The 17,782-nt window shown below is 34.7% G+C and overlaps 2 protein-coding genes across 3 annotated transcripts in view; one reads left to right on the forward strand and one right to left on the reverse strand.

Moving 5' to 3' along the window:
* The window catches only part of LOC107594375 (meiotic recombination protein REC114-like), a 21,139-nt gene extending 10,468 nt beyond the window's left edge, over window positions 1-10,671 (forward strand). Inside the window, exon 7 of the mRNA XM_016284391.1 lies at window positions 10,526-10,671. The gene's annotated coding sequence lies outside the window, so the exon portion shown is untranslated. The remainder of the gene's footprint in view (window positions 1-10,525) is intronic.
* LOC107594373 (neuroplastin-like) overlaps window positions 1-17,782 on the reverse strand; it is a 45,075-nt gene that overhangs the window by 3,734 nt on the left and 23,559 nt on the right. For both annotated transcript variants that reach the window (XM_016284390.1, XM_016284389.1), the window contains exons 5-6: window positions 12,563-12,699; window positions 11,697-11,970 (exon numbers count right to left, since the gene is read on the reverse strand). In XM_016284390.1, the coding sequence (XP_016139876.1) occupies window positions 11,697-11,970; window positions 12,563-12,699 (411 nt within the window). The remainder of the gene's footprint in view (window positions 1-11,696; window positions 11,971-12,562; window positions 12,700-17,782) is intronic.

Genomic DNA, 17,782 nt, shown 5'->3' on the forward strand with positions numbered 1-17,782 from the left:
AAATAAATAAATAAAAAACTGAAAATCAGTTGCCCCTTATGTGAAAGTTAATTTCTGATACTGCTGACACTGGCTTATTGTTCAAAGTGTTATTTCAGGGTTTGGATATGTTCTTATAACTCAAACGAGTTCACCTTAAAATCATGACGTCAAATTCATATTTCACTAAACTTAATCACTGAAACAAGCACTGTGATGAACAAATAGTCCCATGCCAGTGGGGTAACAACATATGATTTCCTACATTTCTAGAAAGTGCTCTATGAATAAAACTCAAAAAAGAAAAAAAAATGGAAGTGCTGTGAAGGTAAATTACACAGTCATTTCTTTTCATATATGTCATATTATTTAAGTTCCTCCTTTGTCTAAAACGCAGTGTATTGTCTAAAACAAAAGTTATGACTGTATGTTCACATAAATAGATAGTGGTCCACGCTGCAGTGTGTTGCGCAGCTTTGCCACAGATTTTGATAGTTAGCTATAATAGATCAGGCGGTGTGCGAAAGGACCAAAGGCTCTGCCTCGGTACGGTTTGTGTCAAGCCATTCATCTGGCTGTTTGATGAAGAGAAAGAGATCAAATGTAGTAGAAATAAACACGTTAAGAATCCATAGAGGCGGAGGACTCTTATTATTTTTTATTAGGACTATTAAATGTTTGGTTGACCAATCAGCGGAGAGGGGCGTTTCATTCCCGCCCACATGTAGAGATCGAATGTTCAAGTTGCTTATTCGTTTTCTATCCCTGAACGTAAAAATGAAAAATTCTTGATTTTTCATTTTGTTTGAACAAAATTTTCATTTCCCGCCCACATGTAGAGATCGAATATTCAAGTTGCTTATTCGTTTTCTATCCCTGAACGTAAAAACAAAAAATTCTTGATTTTTCATTTTGTTTGAACAAAATTTTCATTTTTTTCAGATTTCAATATTAAATTAAAAAACGAATGATTGGAAGATACCCTGATTTAAACATGATTGTTATTGAGTTATTTCACTTTAAATGGTCAGCTTAAAATGCAACAGCAGCCAAATGACATTTTGTAATTACTGAAGTTGCATTATATTATATTATGTTATTGAGACCAACATTCTGAAATAATTTGATGTTTTATTTTTTTATCTTATGATGTCACAATTGAAGTGCAAACACATAATTGTTTTTTAAATGTTTAGATTATCCACTAATATTAATTAAAACTGAAGATCTCCACTGAAGACATTATATGGGTTCATAAGATCATCACAAATGTCTGTGAATTTTAAAATGTCAATTTCTTGGTAAGTCATGGAATTTTCTATGGAGACTGTTATGCTCAGTTAAAATAATAATAATAATATTAAAAGTAAATAAATATATTTTTGCCTTGGCAACTAACTAAAATAGACTAAATAGACTAAAACTATTAAAATCATTTATTGAATAAAGCTGAAATAAAATATAAATATAAATGTTGCCTTGGCAACTAACATAAATAAAATAAGTTCAAGTACTTAAATTACTAAAAAAATTATTGTTAATTGAAATAAAGCTGAAATAAAATATAAATATTAGAATAATAACTTAAAAAATATTTAAAAATGGAAATGTCTTTCCATTACTGAATAAATCAGCAACTAACTGAATAAATTAATAAGTTTGTGTTTAGTAAAATTACTAAATAATACTTTTGTTAATTGAAATAAATCTGAAATTAAATGTAAACATTACTTGAAAAACATAAAAAAATTCAAATGGAAATGTTGCCTTCGTAACTCACAAAGAAATAAAATACATTTAAGTAGCAGTAGAAAATGTTGTTTATTAAAAAAAGCTAAAATATTATTAAAATATTAGATGATTAAATTAATAAATATATTACTACTTAGATATTAGATTAAGAACTTAATGTTAAAAAAATTGAAATGTTGAAAATAGAAACATATTTAAAATAAAACATATAATAATACTTATCCAGCTATTATGAACAACTGGAAAAGACATGTAAATCAACTGGTGTGTTGACACTGCATAAATCTGCTCTGCAGATGAATAAAACAGCAGTAGAACTCGAGCAGGTTATTGCTGATGCAGGAAGGTCATTTGAGTTAGAGGTCACTGCGTCTCTCCACAGACAGATGGGTAGTTCTGGTTAGTGTATGCGTGTCAGGACAGCACATGCATCCACAGGCAGCAGCATTCACAGTGCTGGACACCAAGCAGGTTATGATGGCACAATATGACTCTGTGACACACATCTGAGATCACAACCATCAGACTAAACATTCAGATCAAGTTTTTTCCCCTCACTATTTACATATAACATACCAAACTAATGTTCCTGTGGATGTAATGTGGCCATTTCTAGTAACACATAATGTTGAGCAGAGTTTAACTTTACGCAAATGTAGAGCGACACAGTGGATTCTTTTCAGACACGTTTCCACCGTTATTAACATCATAAATCAAAAGTTTTTATAATTTCATTTTTTTTAAATGTAATGTACATTTATAACACTATACTTCGTGTAATATTACCTTACTATTAAATTGCAGTTTCTAATACAACAGCAAATTTGACATCTTTCTCTCTTCTGATCAATGTAGTCAGTCTCTCCATATTGCATTTCCTCTTTTGGAAAGTCATAGAAATACTACTGTGGTTTGCAAGCTCATTTTTCACATTGAAATAAATAAAAAAAATACAAGATTTGCAAAACAGCTAAAACTGCTTACAGCATATTTAATTTTACATTGCAATTTAAATTTTTGTTCATGATTTACTGCATAATATACAGCTGCTTTCCATTATTATATTATATTATATATATGCTACTGTGATTTGCAAGGCCTTATTTCACATTTAAATTAAAAGAAAAAAAATTACAAGGATTGCAATACATTGAAATTTTCATTGCAATTTCAGGTAATTCCAATCACTGATAAACATTCATCTTGTTCATGATATAATGCATTATATACAGCTGCTTTCCATTATATCATATTATATTATTATTATTAATATTATATTATATTTACTAATAATACATCTAATTTGTGGTTCAGATTTTCAAAAACTATGGCCTTTGTTGTGCAGCCTGCTATTAACGTTGATTATTCGACCTCCAGTTGCATAAAATCACCGTCAGTGTGAACAAACGTTCATGCAGTAATTCACTTTCACTCGTGTCAGTATATCTGCACACAGAGGTGTAGAGGACGCCGCTGTTGGAAATATGAAATCCTGGCACGAGGATTTCAGCTGTAATGTGCGTCATCGCATTACGTCCTCATCTCTGATTCTGATGATAAGACTGTGGGCAGATATAATCTACCTTAATCTAGCGCAGCCTCCCATCACTCCCTCTCCTGCGGATAAATCCTCCCCAAATCCTCCCCAAACCACAAAACAGAACACACCGTTCATGCACGCTAACTTTCTTTCCTTACTGCATGTTTTGCATGTGGTCTTGCTGTGAGATAGTGTCTGTAGAGGTCGTTCAGCAAAATAATCTCTCTCTCTCTCTCTCTATATATAATGGCCTTTGTTGTGCAGCCTGCTATTAACGTTGATTATTCGACCTCCAGTTGCATAAAATCACCGTCAGTGTGAACAAACGTTCATGCAGTAATTCACTTTCACTCGTGTCAGTATATCTGCACACAGAGGTGTAGAGGACGCCGCTGTTGGAAATATGAAATCCTGGCACGAGGATTTCAGCTGTAATGTGCGTCATCGCATTACGTCCTCATCTCTGATTCTGATGATAAGACTGTGGGCAGATATAATCTACCTTAATCTAGCGCAGCCTCCCATCACTCCCTCTCCTGCGGATAAATCCTCCCCAAATCCTCCCCAAACCACAAAACAGAACACGCCGTTCATGCACGCTAACTTTCTTTCCTTACTGCATGTTTTGCATGTGGTCTTGCTGTGAGATAGTGTCTGTAGAGGTCGTTCAGCGAATCATCCAGAGCAAAACAAACAGCCAGACACGCGCTGTAATTGATGCTTAAAAATGAAGCAATGATCTGTTTTTCTATCCACGTTACTCTGATTCTCATTTTATTCATTAGGAAGGTGTGTCTCAAGTGACAGCTTTGATTAAATGAACAGAAGTACAAACTAATGTTCCTGTGGATGTAATGTGGCCATTTCTAGTAACACATAATGTTGAGCAGAGTTTAACTTTACGCAAATGTAGAGCGACACAGTGGATTCTTTTCAGACACGTTTCCACCGTTATTAACATCATAAATCAAAAGTTTTTATAATTTCATTTTTTTTAAATGTATTGTACATTTATAACACTATACTTTGTGTAATATTACCTTACTATTAAATTGCAGTTTCTAATACAACAGCAAATTTGACATCTTTCTCTCTTCTGATCAATGTAGTCAGTCTCTCCATATTGCATTTCCTCTTTTGGAAAGTCATAGAAATACTACTGTGGTTTGCAAGCTCATTTTTCACATTGAAATAAATAAAAAAATACAAGATTTGCAAAACAGCTAAAACTGCTTACAGCATATTTAATTTTACATTGCAATTTAAATTTTTGTTCATGATTTACTGCATAATATACAGCTGCTTTCCATTATTATATTATATTATATATATGCTACTGTGATTTGCAAGGCCTTATTTCACATTTAAATTAAAAGAAAAAAAATTACAAGGATTGCAAAACATTGAAATTTTCATTGCAATTTCAGGTAATTCCAATCACTGATAAACATTCATCTTGTTCATGATATAATGCATTATATACAGCTGCTTTCCATTATATCATATTATATTATTATTATTAATATTATATTATATTTACTAATAATACATCTAATTTGTGGTTCAGATTTTCAAAAACTATGGCCTTTGTTGTGCAGCCTGCTATTAACGTTGATTATTCGACCTCCAGTTGCATAAAATCACCGTCAGTGTGAACAAACGTTCATGCAGTAATTCACTTTCACTCGTGTCAGTATATCTGCACACAGAGGTGTAGAGGACGCCGCTGTTGGAAATATGAAATCCTGGCACGAGGATTTCAGCTGTAATGTGCGTCATCGCATTACGTCCTCATCTCTGATTCTGATGATAAGACTGTGGGCAGATATAATCTACCTTAATCTAGCGCAGCCTCCCATCACTCCCTCTCCTGCGGATAAATCCTCCCCAAATCCTCCCCAAACCACAAAACAGAACACACCGTTCATGCACGCTAACTTTCTTTCCTTACTGCATGTTTTGCATGTGGTCTTGCTGTGAGATAGTGTCTGTAGAGGTCGTTCAGCAAAATAATCTCTCTCTCTCTCTCTCTATATATATATATATATATTGCATAAATATTATTTAATATATAAATATAAATATATATAATGAAAATATAATAATTATGTATATGTAATTACATATATTTATTATAAATATATATAATATTTTATAAAATACAATTATATAAAAATAAATATGTATAAATCTTAATTGTACTTTTATTATGTATAATTAGAACTGTATTCAATATTAAATAATTTTTTTTAACTACACTTATTCTCCAATTCTCATTACTGCAATGCAAATGCAAATATAAATAAAATAACAAAATAAATTCTGATTACTGTAATATGAAAAATGAAATATTTATAGATTGTAAATATGATTAAAATGGTTAATTATCCAAAGGTCACTGTGGTATATGTTGTACTACTTTTTCATGATTAAAAAACACAGTTACATTAACTTTTTATTGTAATACAGTAAAGGAGATGAAAATATCAAAACATATCAAATTCCTCTAATATGTTGAAATATGTCAAAATAAACATGTTTTGATGAGATTCAAGATATTTTAGAAGCTTTTTTTTATATATAATTTCCTATACCTTGAAGAATGAAATACTAAAAATACATATTTTAAATGTAAATAAGCCCATTACAAACCATACAATTAACAGTCGAGAATCCGGTCACAATGAATACTGCTGATGACACATCATGACACATCTCATCACAACAGCTTTTTAATATCTTTTGATAATTAGATAAGCACGCGTTGACATCACAGCCTGAATGAGAAGACAAAGAGAAGCAGAAATTTCTCAAGACATGCACGTTCTCAAACTTACCAACAACAAAGAATACGGAGCCACATGGAAAAGGAAAAAACAAAGTTTCACCTGTTATTTACTTGAAGCCATTATATTAAGAAGAAAAAAATAGACTGTTGTGACTTTCAGGCAGGGACTCACAATCTTTAAACACTTTCATTCAGTTTGATTGAACACCTGAGTTATTCACTTACTGCCCTGAGTGTATATTTTAATACGAACACACAAAACCCCTTTGTTTCCAGCTGAAACCGTCCTGTTTGTTGGCAGAAGCAGCGCTGGTTTAGGACTCACAGCTCACCTGACAAATCCTGTGTTCTTCAGCACACAAACTACATGTCAACATAAAACAACATTCACAGCCCCGATCAACAAGTTCCTCGCCAGTATCCCAAAAGAACAGACTTTCAAATCTATCATTATTTGCTGTTATCACCATAACCTTTCATACTTGAACACTGACTGCAACATTACCAGCAAAAGCAGCCTAAACAGGCTGCATGATAAATTGTATTTTATTTGCATTCACGATTTTTGCTTCTGTTTATTAATTAAGCACAATCTGCGACATTTACCTGCTTGTTATTTATCCTGAAAACATTTCATTTTTGCTTTATCTTGCAACAAGCCTCCACCAACTTTTATGTTTGCGGTTGCCAGATGTCAAGCGTTTAAATCCCCCAATCAAAGCTTTCCTGCCCCATGTTTTACTTGATCTTCCCAACCTGGCAACCATGCCCACCATATGCTCTCTCTGCGCTGAGAAAAAGAAAAACTAAATGCTGATGATCTTAATATACCAGCAAACATGCAAGTTGGAGTTTAGTGATATGTGATATTTTGCTCAAATGAAAGTGTAATAGTGCCAGTCTGTTTTATTTCACACGTCGTTTGCTTTGTTTGCTGCGACCAGATCTGCAATCAAACCTGAAATAAATCTGAACATGAATCTTGACTATAATATTTGCAATTGTGGTTGCTGAAAAAAATGCATGCAACTTCTGTCACAATACAAATTTATTTTTTTTGTTGCTTTAATAAAAAAAATTTAACAAAATCAGTTAAACTAGATGAGGTCAAATAATCCATGCAAGTTGATGTTTTCTTGATTTGTGCTTCTGTGAAAGTGTAATAATTCTGATAATTGTAAAAAGAAATCTATAAAATTACAATGATTGATTATATATTTAACTGTAAAGCAAGTAATTATTTTGATGAAGAATCAAGACAACAGACTTTTTCCTTTGAAAAAGCATGCACGCATGAATCGCTTATAAAACCGGGAATGTTTATAGAGAAAGTAAACAGGTCATCTTGACTTTAAGAGGATATTTCTTTTCTATTCTTGCAGTTTGTATCTAGGAAATCCCAGCACATCCCATGCAATTTACTGCTAGACATGTAAACAAACACTTACTGGGTGGATGTTGGATCTGATAAAGACTGCAGTGAGACTAAATAAGACAGACGTGTGTTTAGTTCTAGCTGGAGTTAAACTGAGTGCAATAAAAGCAGCTCAGTTTTACTGAGATTGTAAGTCATGTGTTGTCAGTCACTAGAGCGCGGTGCATCTCGCAGCACATTGTAAAGGGTAGCGTCTGACCACCCCTGGCTCTGAGATACCCTTCTGTGGTTCTGCAAAGGTCAAATTAGCATGGAGCTATGCCTGACTGCATCTCTTTAGAGACTGTCACATTCGCAGCCTTGACATGTTCAGAACGGAGCTGGTTTAGACCAACCGACTCGCCGGTTACTGTGAAGATTCCCCATCCTCTCCTGCTCTTCCCCTGCGGCCACACTCTTAAAAATAACAGTTCCTTACTGGCACTGAAGAACCTTTAATATTCATGCAACCCTTTCATTGCACAAATGGTTCTTTATAGTTGAAAATTGTTTTTAGGATTATTTCGATATTCTTTACACTACAATTTTTTTAAAGAAGAAATATTTGCTGAAAATGTGCTCACCCTCAGGCTTTGATGAGTTTGTTTCTTCATCAGATTTGGAGAAATGTAGCATTGCATCACTTGCTCACCAATGGATCCTCTGCAGTGCATGAGTGCCGTCAGAATGAGAGTCCAAACAGCTGATAAAAACATCACAATAATCCACAAGTAATCCACACCACTCCAGTCCATAGGTTAACATCTTGAGAAGACAAGATCTGTGTGTTTGTAAGAAACAAATCCATCATGAAACCGTTTTTAACTTAAACCATCACTTCTGGCCAAAATACGAGTCCATAATAAATCCATAATAATGACTGACAAAGTAGCTTCATCTAAAACAGAAGAGAAATCTGCACAGATCAAGCACCGTTTACAAACCAAAACAGCTCTATACAAATATATGGGTGGATTTTGATGTGAGAGACAACAGGAGATGAACATTTTTACTGGAGAAAGTGTTATTATGGATTATGGACCATAATAGCCAGAAGCAACAGTTTGAACTTAAAAAAAAAACTTCTTAATGATGGATTTGTTTCTTACAAACACACAGCTTTTGGCTTCACAAGATGTTAACTGATGGACTGGAGTGGTGTGGATTACTTGTTGATGTTTTTATCAGCTGTTTGGACTCTCATTCTGACGGCACCCATTCACTGCAGAGCATCCATTGGTGAGCAAGTGATGTGATGCTACATTTCCCCAAATCTGTTCTGATGAAGAAACAAACTCATCTACGTCTTGGAAGACCTGAGGTTAAGGACATTTTCTACAAATTTTCATTTTTGGGAGAACTACTCCTTTAAAAACTCCCTGAAAGGTTCTTTGGGGAACCAAAAATAGTTCTTCAATTACATCGCTACAAAAAACCCTTTTTGGAAACTATATTTTTAAAAGTGCAAAGTGAGACAAATTGATTTAAAACAAAAAGAAACAGCCTTGGTTCCAAAAATCTTGTGATAACTGGACAATATTACCATTTCTGTTTCTCTTACTAAGACGAGGGAATTGTGTGCAGCTGATGACTGAATCAATTATTCATTAACTTTAAGAGCGCACAAATGTGAGGCGCTCCAGTGTTCTGATTTGTCTTTCTAGTGGAGGATCTGGTCTCAGATTAAAACGTGGTCAAGCATAGAGGTCAGTATTTCCCAGTGGCTCTCCTCTGACTCAACACTCATGAATATTCACTCGTGCAACTACGCTAAGAGCCCCGTCCGTAAATGACCCACTAACAACCTGCTTCAGAATATATTATTGATGGCAGCTTCAATGTTCAAAACAGCCTATATGGATTATTCTAGTTTCATCTGTTTGTGTGGTACATCATAGGGCTGCACGATTATCTGAATATAAAAGACTGCAGTTACTGCTAATGCAGTTAAGTCATTGTTTTGATGACAGCAGTCAGTATTTATGTCTACTTCAAATGCATCCAGATTTTCTATTTGCAGCATGTTTTTGGCAGCGGTTGAACATGAATGCAATGGCCAATCAGAGTCAACAGGCCTATTTGTGTAAGTGTTTATTTAAATGGGTGTTTTAATATGTTTTACTTTAATTTGTGACTGTCACATGAAAATAAATGCTGAGGCAACATCATTAGAAACATCAACAATTACTGTTCTGATTCTAATTCCATTAATGATTCTTTCTTTACTTTTGAGAAAGTAATTTTTAGACATTTCAGACACAATAGAGTGCTGCAGAAATAAGTCCTAAAACTTGGAAATTAGTTGCATTTTTGCACTTATGGTTGCATTGTGCTGAAGTCACTGGGTTTTTGATTAAATGCTTGAAATAAGGTCTGTGTTTAACACAAACTCAAGATATTTTCACATTTTATTCTCAAACATAAAATACATCAGTAATATGATTTTTTATCATTATCATATTGTCTTGAAAAAGGAGACAACTTACAAGTTTCCAAATGGGACTACAGACGTTGTACAGGACATTAAAAGTCATCACTTTGAAAAGGTAAACTTAGTTGCTTTTACAGCCTTGTGTTTATAAAAGCACACATGCAAACTATTCTAACATAAATGTTCCACTTGTAGATTCTAAATATAGATTGAAAGAGTTGTTGTAAACTTAATGGTGTAGTTAGTTTATAGCCTATGTTTAACTTTTTATTTCAGCTTCAAAATTCTTTAAAGTTGTGAAGAATATCATGACAAATATGTAAAAATCATAAACTTCCGTTGGTCACAGAGCATATTTTCTGCAATAATACAAAAGCTAAAGTAAAAATCCTATTGGCTCTTTGTTCCAAAAACAAGTCGTCCCTGCAGCACTTTATTCCTTCTGCATTTAAAGTCTGTTCTGCATGTATACGGAAGATTTCATGCAGCTGCCTCACACAAAATAAGTGTTTTATGTCACTATTATCAAGTAAAATAAGCAATCATAATCTGTCATAATTGTGCAGCCCTACATTTCTAGAATAATTCACTTAATTTTCTGATCTACTGCCCAAACAACAGCGCTTCAGGATGATATTATATTGCCGATCAAGATCATCATTTCAACAAACGCCTCCAGGAAATCATACCGCAAGACTTTTTGCAAATATTCTTAAAGGGGTCATATGATGCTGCTAAAAAGAACATTATTTTGTGTATTTGGTGTAATGAAACGTGTTTATGTGGTTTAAAGTAAAAAAAAAAAAACACATTATTTTCCACATACTGTACAATATTGTTTCTCCTCTATGCCCGGCTTTTTTGAAATGCGTCGATTTTTACAAAGCTCATTGGTCTGAAAAAGCGAGGTATGCTCTGATTGGCCAGCTATCCAGTGTGTTGTGATTGGCCGAATACCTCAAGTGTGTGACGGAAATGTTACTGTCTTTTTACGCGTTGCGTTGCATCGCACCGCGTAAACATAAAACCATGTCTGCATTTGTGATCGGAGAAATGACAAACAACAAGCCCTACTCTACACTGCTCAAAACTCGCGTTTGAATCATCAGCGGCAAATCCTTTAAATGAAAATGTACTTACAGACTGTGAGTCAGAACTGCCGGCATTGTAGTCTACTCTCCCAGGATCAGTTCTGGAACAGTGTTGTAAATACAACTTAACCACTGATTTGTAGTTGTGTCCTCTTTTGGAAGACCAAACAAAGTAGTTTCGCTTTCACAACGAAACACACGGCGGCCTAGCGTGAGCTGAGGCCGGGCTTGAGAACGGCGCGGCCGGCGGATTCGACGAAGGAGCGGCAACCACATGTGACGACCCCGGACTGGACTCCGCTTCGTCCACGGTGAAAGCCGATCCGGCGATCCACAGCACTAAGTTGATGTATTTCCTCAACGACCAGCACAGAACACACAGCTCTTTACGACATGGCGACTGCAACAATACTACAGCGAGAATAAAAGTTACACCTTCTTTCTTTGCATGCACATTTGGGCGGTGTTATGCAAATCTTCCCACATAGTGAGGTAGATATGTGGGGCGTGTTAGAACGAGCCGTTTTAGGTAAGCGTGGCTGACTCTTAACTTTTATAAAGAATATCTCTTTGGATTTGAGACTTTAGTCTTTGCAACTTTACAGATCTTCTTTATGCAGCAAGAGCTTGTAACCCTCCAAAGAGAAAGGAACAATTTTAATCACATCATATGACCCCTTTAAAAGCAGAGTGCTACTTACCATCTGGAACCTCGTCCGGCCTCTTGCGCTTCTCGTAAACCACAATGATAACCACGAGGATGATGATCTCGGCCAGGACGCCCAGGAAAGGCCACAGCGGGGCGAGGTGACTCCGCACCCGCAGGATAGTCATGGACTCTTTGGAGCCGATGATGTTGGAGGCATTGCAGACGTACTCGCCCGGGTCTGTGCTGATGTCCAGACTGATGATACTCAGTTCTGTGAAGTTGTCTTTGTTGATGACGAAGAAGCGGCCGGTGCTGTTGTCAATGTCCTGTTACGAGAAAATTCATCTAATCCATGACATCATCTCATCTTCTGTCTATGAAATAAATTTCAATGCGATTCCAAGTCATATCATGAGGGAGAGTAAATGATGGCACAATTTGTATTTTTGGGTGAACTATTCCTATAAATAACGTTTAAGGTTAATATTTTTATTCAACAAGGATGCATTAAATTGATCAAAAGTGTCAGTAAAGACATTTATGATGTTACAAAAGATTTTCATTTGAAATAAATGCTGTTCTTTTGAACTTTCTATTCATCAAAGAATCCTGAAAAATAAAATGTATCGTAGTTCACAAAAATATTCAACAGCACAACTGTTTTCAACTTTGATAATAATCAGAAATGTTTCTTGGGCAGCAAATCAGGATATTGGAATGATTTCTGAAGGATCATGTGACACTGAAGTCTTACAAGATACCAGCAACAAATTACATTTACAATATATTCAGAAAGAAAACACTTATTTTAAATTGTATTAATATTTCACAATTTTACTGTATGTTTGATTAAATAATTACAGCCTTGGTGAGCAAAATATGGATATACTGTATATTATATATGACTTGTTTACGTACAATGTAAGATCCCCGACCAACTTTCTTGCGCCACAACCACATAGGATGCGGGTATCCCACTGATTTGCAGTACAGCGTCGCATTTTCACCTTCTTTTTTGTTCTCACTTCGTTTGTGGCCGAAGATTTCAGGAGCAGCTGGGCAGAGACAGAAGAGTTTACCTGTAATGATGCTTTTACATCACTCATCACTTTTCCGTGTCTTTCATACAATTTAATCATTAAAAACGCTGCCATGAACATATTATCAGAGCAAGTTGTATGGTTCAGAGTCTTGCTTAAGGACACGATGTTGTTGAATCTCTCCTTATACTGACTGAACCAGCAACAGTTCATACTTGTACCAGCATTGAGACATAAAGGCAGTGACATCAAAACTGACTACCTTTAATAATACTTCCTATACAGTATCTCCTTTTGAAACAGGAAGTTGGGACATGACAAATCAAAGGGTTGTTTAAATAGCAAATTAATATCATAACACTAGTCAACTCATGTCAGGGTCAAGGGGCGGGACATTCACATTCAAGACAGCATTTGATTGGACAAAAATTTCATACACTTGAGAGCAAGATAAGTCATCAGTATTTTTGGTCTTTTTCTGGAAAACTCTTAATACATTAATACATACAGAAAACAAGATTAATATCTTAAGTCATTTTGCATTTCAAGGAAATGTTTATCAATTTTAGAATGTTTAGATATCTGTACTGGAAAACATGACCAAAATAACTGAAAATGCAGAATAGCATAAAAATAGAAGTCTTCTTTTCTTAAACTATTAAACTGAAGTGAGATGAAATATGGGGTCAGAAAAAATCTACTTAAAAGGGAAAACAAGTTTATTTTCTTTATTTTTGTTTTCTTGACTTCTCAGAAAATGACTTCGCATGTAATTTTACATCTCAGATAAATGTATCTTGATTTGAGAATGTTTAGACATTTGCACTGGAAAACATGACAAAAATACTGAGCAAGAACAGAACTTCATACAGCATACAAATAAAAGCCACAAAACTCATATTTTGATTTCACAGAGTTTTGGATGTGGAAAAAAAAAAGTAAATTTGAATCGTTCTTGCATAACCGTGTATCCCAACACCACAAATGATTGACGTAATGAGATGGCGCAGACTTAATTAAAAGCAACCCTCCGCGGGCGCGGTAGTTCAGGCTTCCCCTCTGTGATGTGCTGAGTCACCATCATTCCCCTTCACTGGATAATACACAGCTCAATGTCACAAACCCCGCGGCCCAATATTCCCCGGAATTAAGAAATACTGCATACGATCGTAACCCCCCCCCCCCTTCCGCCTCACTCGTTTTAACACGCTGCACCTTCTGCAGCCGCCGCTAATCTCCGAAATTGCCGTAATTCCCTCCGTGCAATTAAGCAGGATGAAACGAATCTCAGAGCGTGAACGTGTAGGATGGAGAAGGCGTGGATTGGAACTTGGCTGACATCACCAGCTCTAATTATGGTGCACACGTGCCTTCTGAGGATAGTGTGTGTGTGTGTGCGTGTGTGTGTGTGTGTGTGTGTGTGTGTCACGGGCAGAAAAGCGATGGGGAGCTTAGCTCGGCATTATACGCACTCACAGTGTCTCTGAGACACAATAAATCGGCCTCCTTCCAATCACAACATCATTTATTATACTGTAATGTATGTAATAAATGTAGTATATATTAGTATTTGATTGTAAAAACAGTGTATGTATAACTGTATATAATGTATAACTGAATAATTTCCATTTTTATATATATATATAATTATGAAAACATGAAATATAGCAAATTTTTGTTAATTAGATTTCTTGTGGTGAAATATGATCCAAAATAAGACATTACATTTTGAGAAGCGACAGTGAGCTCAGCATTCTCCTCGCTCTCTCTCACAGCGTCTCTGAGCCGTTTGTGAATCTTTGGCTCTTTCGCCCTTCTTTCCACCCCATCGTCTGGCACACTTTCAAATCCTGATCGCCAGCGAAAATGTGTGATCAATGCCGGGCAGAGATCGGTAACGGTGTCGGGATACCGATAGCTCCTCTATGCTGCTATATTTGTAGGGCTTCTCGTTTGCCATGAAAGGAAGTAGCTTGTGTAACCCAAGCCCAATGCAATCTGCGACAGATGGAATATATACAGCACAATCAAGACAGGAATTCATGCAGGGCCAATGTATGGAGTAAAAATGACTCACGCGCACGACAGATGGCGCACCGACATCCTTCCTTGATAATGCCTTACTAAATGTAAACACACGTAAAGGTACAGGCCGGGGTTTACCGCACCTGACGATTTAATTCGATTATGCCACGGTATGGAAGAGCGATCTGTGATTACTGTGCACAAACATCACAGTATATTGCTGTTTAAAAAGACTTGGGAGTGCAGAGCTTGAAACATTCATGCACAAAGCAGATTACGATAGTGGACAGTAAACTCCTGCCATTAGAAACACTGGGAGTGAATCCAGAGCCTTAATCCCAACCCAACCCACCGCGCAAACCTCCATCTGTTGCCTCAGAGTGCAAAACCAGAGAGAGAGAGAGAGAGAAGGTGCCAAAGACTGGAGCAGTTGGGGGTGAACAGACAGACTGCATGATGGGCCACATTCAACCTGAACGACTCCCGCAGGACGACAGAACCTCATATTCATCTGATATCCAAGACGGGATATTTTTGTCTCATGTCACTGGGCCTCAGGACTTTTTTTTTTTTAGTATTCGGGTGAATCTCAGATCATGTGCAGGTCATATTTCAGCACAAAATCAAAGAAACCAATAACACATATTTTGTTTAAAGAAAATGAATCCTATTTTTACTTCTTTTTTTTCATGACTATTAAACACATTTAAATTTGAATTACCTTAATGCAAAACATCTGATTAGTTCTTTGTGTAAATTCTATATTTAAATTGTATTTATAAAAAATCTTAATGCAGGAAATCTCATTCTTATTAGTGTCAGAAAGAAAAAAAATCACAAATGGAACTTCATACTATATATAATAAATCATATTCATAATATATATATATATATCTATACATGTATAGAGAGACAAAAATATTGATATATTATTAGTATATTATATTCATATTTGATCGTTAAAAAACAGTAATAAATTTTGTTTTTAAGTGAAAATGAATGTATTACTGTTATCTGTTTCTAATGAGAATCATCTCAGATCATGTGCAGGTCATATTTCAGCACAAAATCAAAGAAACCAATAACACATATTTTGTTTAAAGAAAATGAATCCTATTTTTACTTCTTTTTTTTCATGACTATTAAACACATTTAAATTTGAATTACCTTAATGTAAAACATCTGATTAGTTCTTTGTGTAAATTCTATATTTAAATTGTATTTATAAAAAATCTTAATGCAGGAAATCTCATTCTTATTAGTGTCAGAAAGAAAAAAAAATCACAAATGGAACTTCATACTATATATAATAAATCATATTCATAATATATATATATCTATACATGTATAGAGAGACAAAAATATTGATATATTATTAGTATATTATATTCATATTTGATCGTTAAAAAACAGTAATAAATTTTGTTTTTAAGTGAAAATGAATGTATTACTGTTATCTGTTTCTAATGAGAATCACTTTTGAGAACACTGGAGAAACACATTTCTTAAAAGTCCTAATAATAGGTGTCATTCTCTTTTGCAAAAAAACCAACAAAACAAGATGTCAAAATATAATTTCTAAGAATGTAATTGCTAATACAAATATTTTCACTGTAAATACTGTTAATTCAGGAACTCTCATTCATATTTGTGTCAAAGAAAAAAATCATACATTATTGAAATTGTATAGAAATTGTACATAACTATAGTATTTGATGTACTGATGATTAAAAAATTACTGTAAAGAAAATCAAATGAGAATCACATTTGACAAAAATGGATTTTACTTTTTGCAAAATAAATAAATATAAATGAATAAATATTTAATTGTTAATTTAAATAAAGAAATATTTAATTGTTAATGTAATTTGTTAATTGTGGTCAAACGTGACCTGGGGCCTCATTTATAACCATTGCGTACGCACAAAAACAGCCCTGAAAGAGGCGTACGCTACTTCCTGCGCAAAATTCTGGATTTATAAAAACAAACTTGACGCACCTGCACGCAAACTCTGACCCATGCGTACGAACGCTTTTTCCTTGAGTGAGAAAAATTATTTTAAGCTCTGTTTTCATGTCGATATATACATTTACATTAAATATTCCACTCTCATATGGCGATAAGGACAGAAATTACATAAAGTCGTTACGCAGAACCTAAACCAAAATTATATGAATTTAGACATCTTTGTAGTAAATGCGCTTGATCACTTTTCCTCTTTTATTGACAGCGAGGAGTGCTATAGGTGCACAATAATTCATCTTTAAACTGAAGTGCAGATCTCATCTTATGAGAAAATATTTTTTAGCGAGAACAATGATCAATGATGCGCACTTACTTCGATATTATGGCGGACACTGCTGGATTCAGTGGTCGAACGGTCCATTATCCAGTTTGAATAGGTCCAATGATAATATCGTACTATACAACCGCAGCTGCGCTGAGGTGTTGATGTCGTGTGAAGGCATCTCTACAACATTATGAAAAGTCCCGCTGTATTTCAAGGCTACAACTTGAAGAAACTACAACTTGCTTTTTAAAATACTTTGTTAGTGACGTGCCGAGCCAGACAATTTTACACTGCAATAAATAGGCCTATCTGTTTCCACAAAAAATAATAGCTAAAATATATTCACCTTATCAGCAAAACTGCATAAATTTAGTTTGATTTGAATTGTTTAAAACAATTGAAATAGGCTACTATTTGGCCAGTGTTAAAGAATGAGATCAACTCTATTTCTAAAATATTTATCTGATAACTATTTTAAACAGTTTTTATATTTGTTTTTATCTTTATCTATATTTATTCTAAAACATAACAAGGACACTGGATGATTTTTTTAGAAATAAAAATTAATGTATGGCACAAATGGCATTTATAGTCCATATCTCATATTTCCGTAATGTCTTTTATCTTTGACGGTGTTAAACATGGTGTCACGTGGATGGGAATATGCATGGAAATTATATGCAGATGAGGTCATGCATAGTAAAACTAGGCGTTGTAATCTCCATATATGGTGATTTCGGGGAAGAGACGGGGTGTAAATGCACATACGCACAATCTTTCTC

The sequence above is a fragment of the Sinocyclocheilus grahami genome, unplaced genomic scaffold (genome assembly GCF_001515645.1).
Source record: "Sinocyclocheilus grahami isolate Dianchi unplaced genomic scaffold, SAMN03320097.WGS_v1.1 scaffold182.1, whole genome shotgun sequence".
NCBI lineage: Eukaryota > Metazoa > Chordata > Actinopteri > Cypriniformes > Cyprinidae > Sinocyclocheilus > Sinocyclocheilus grahami.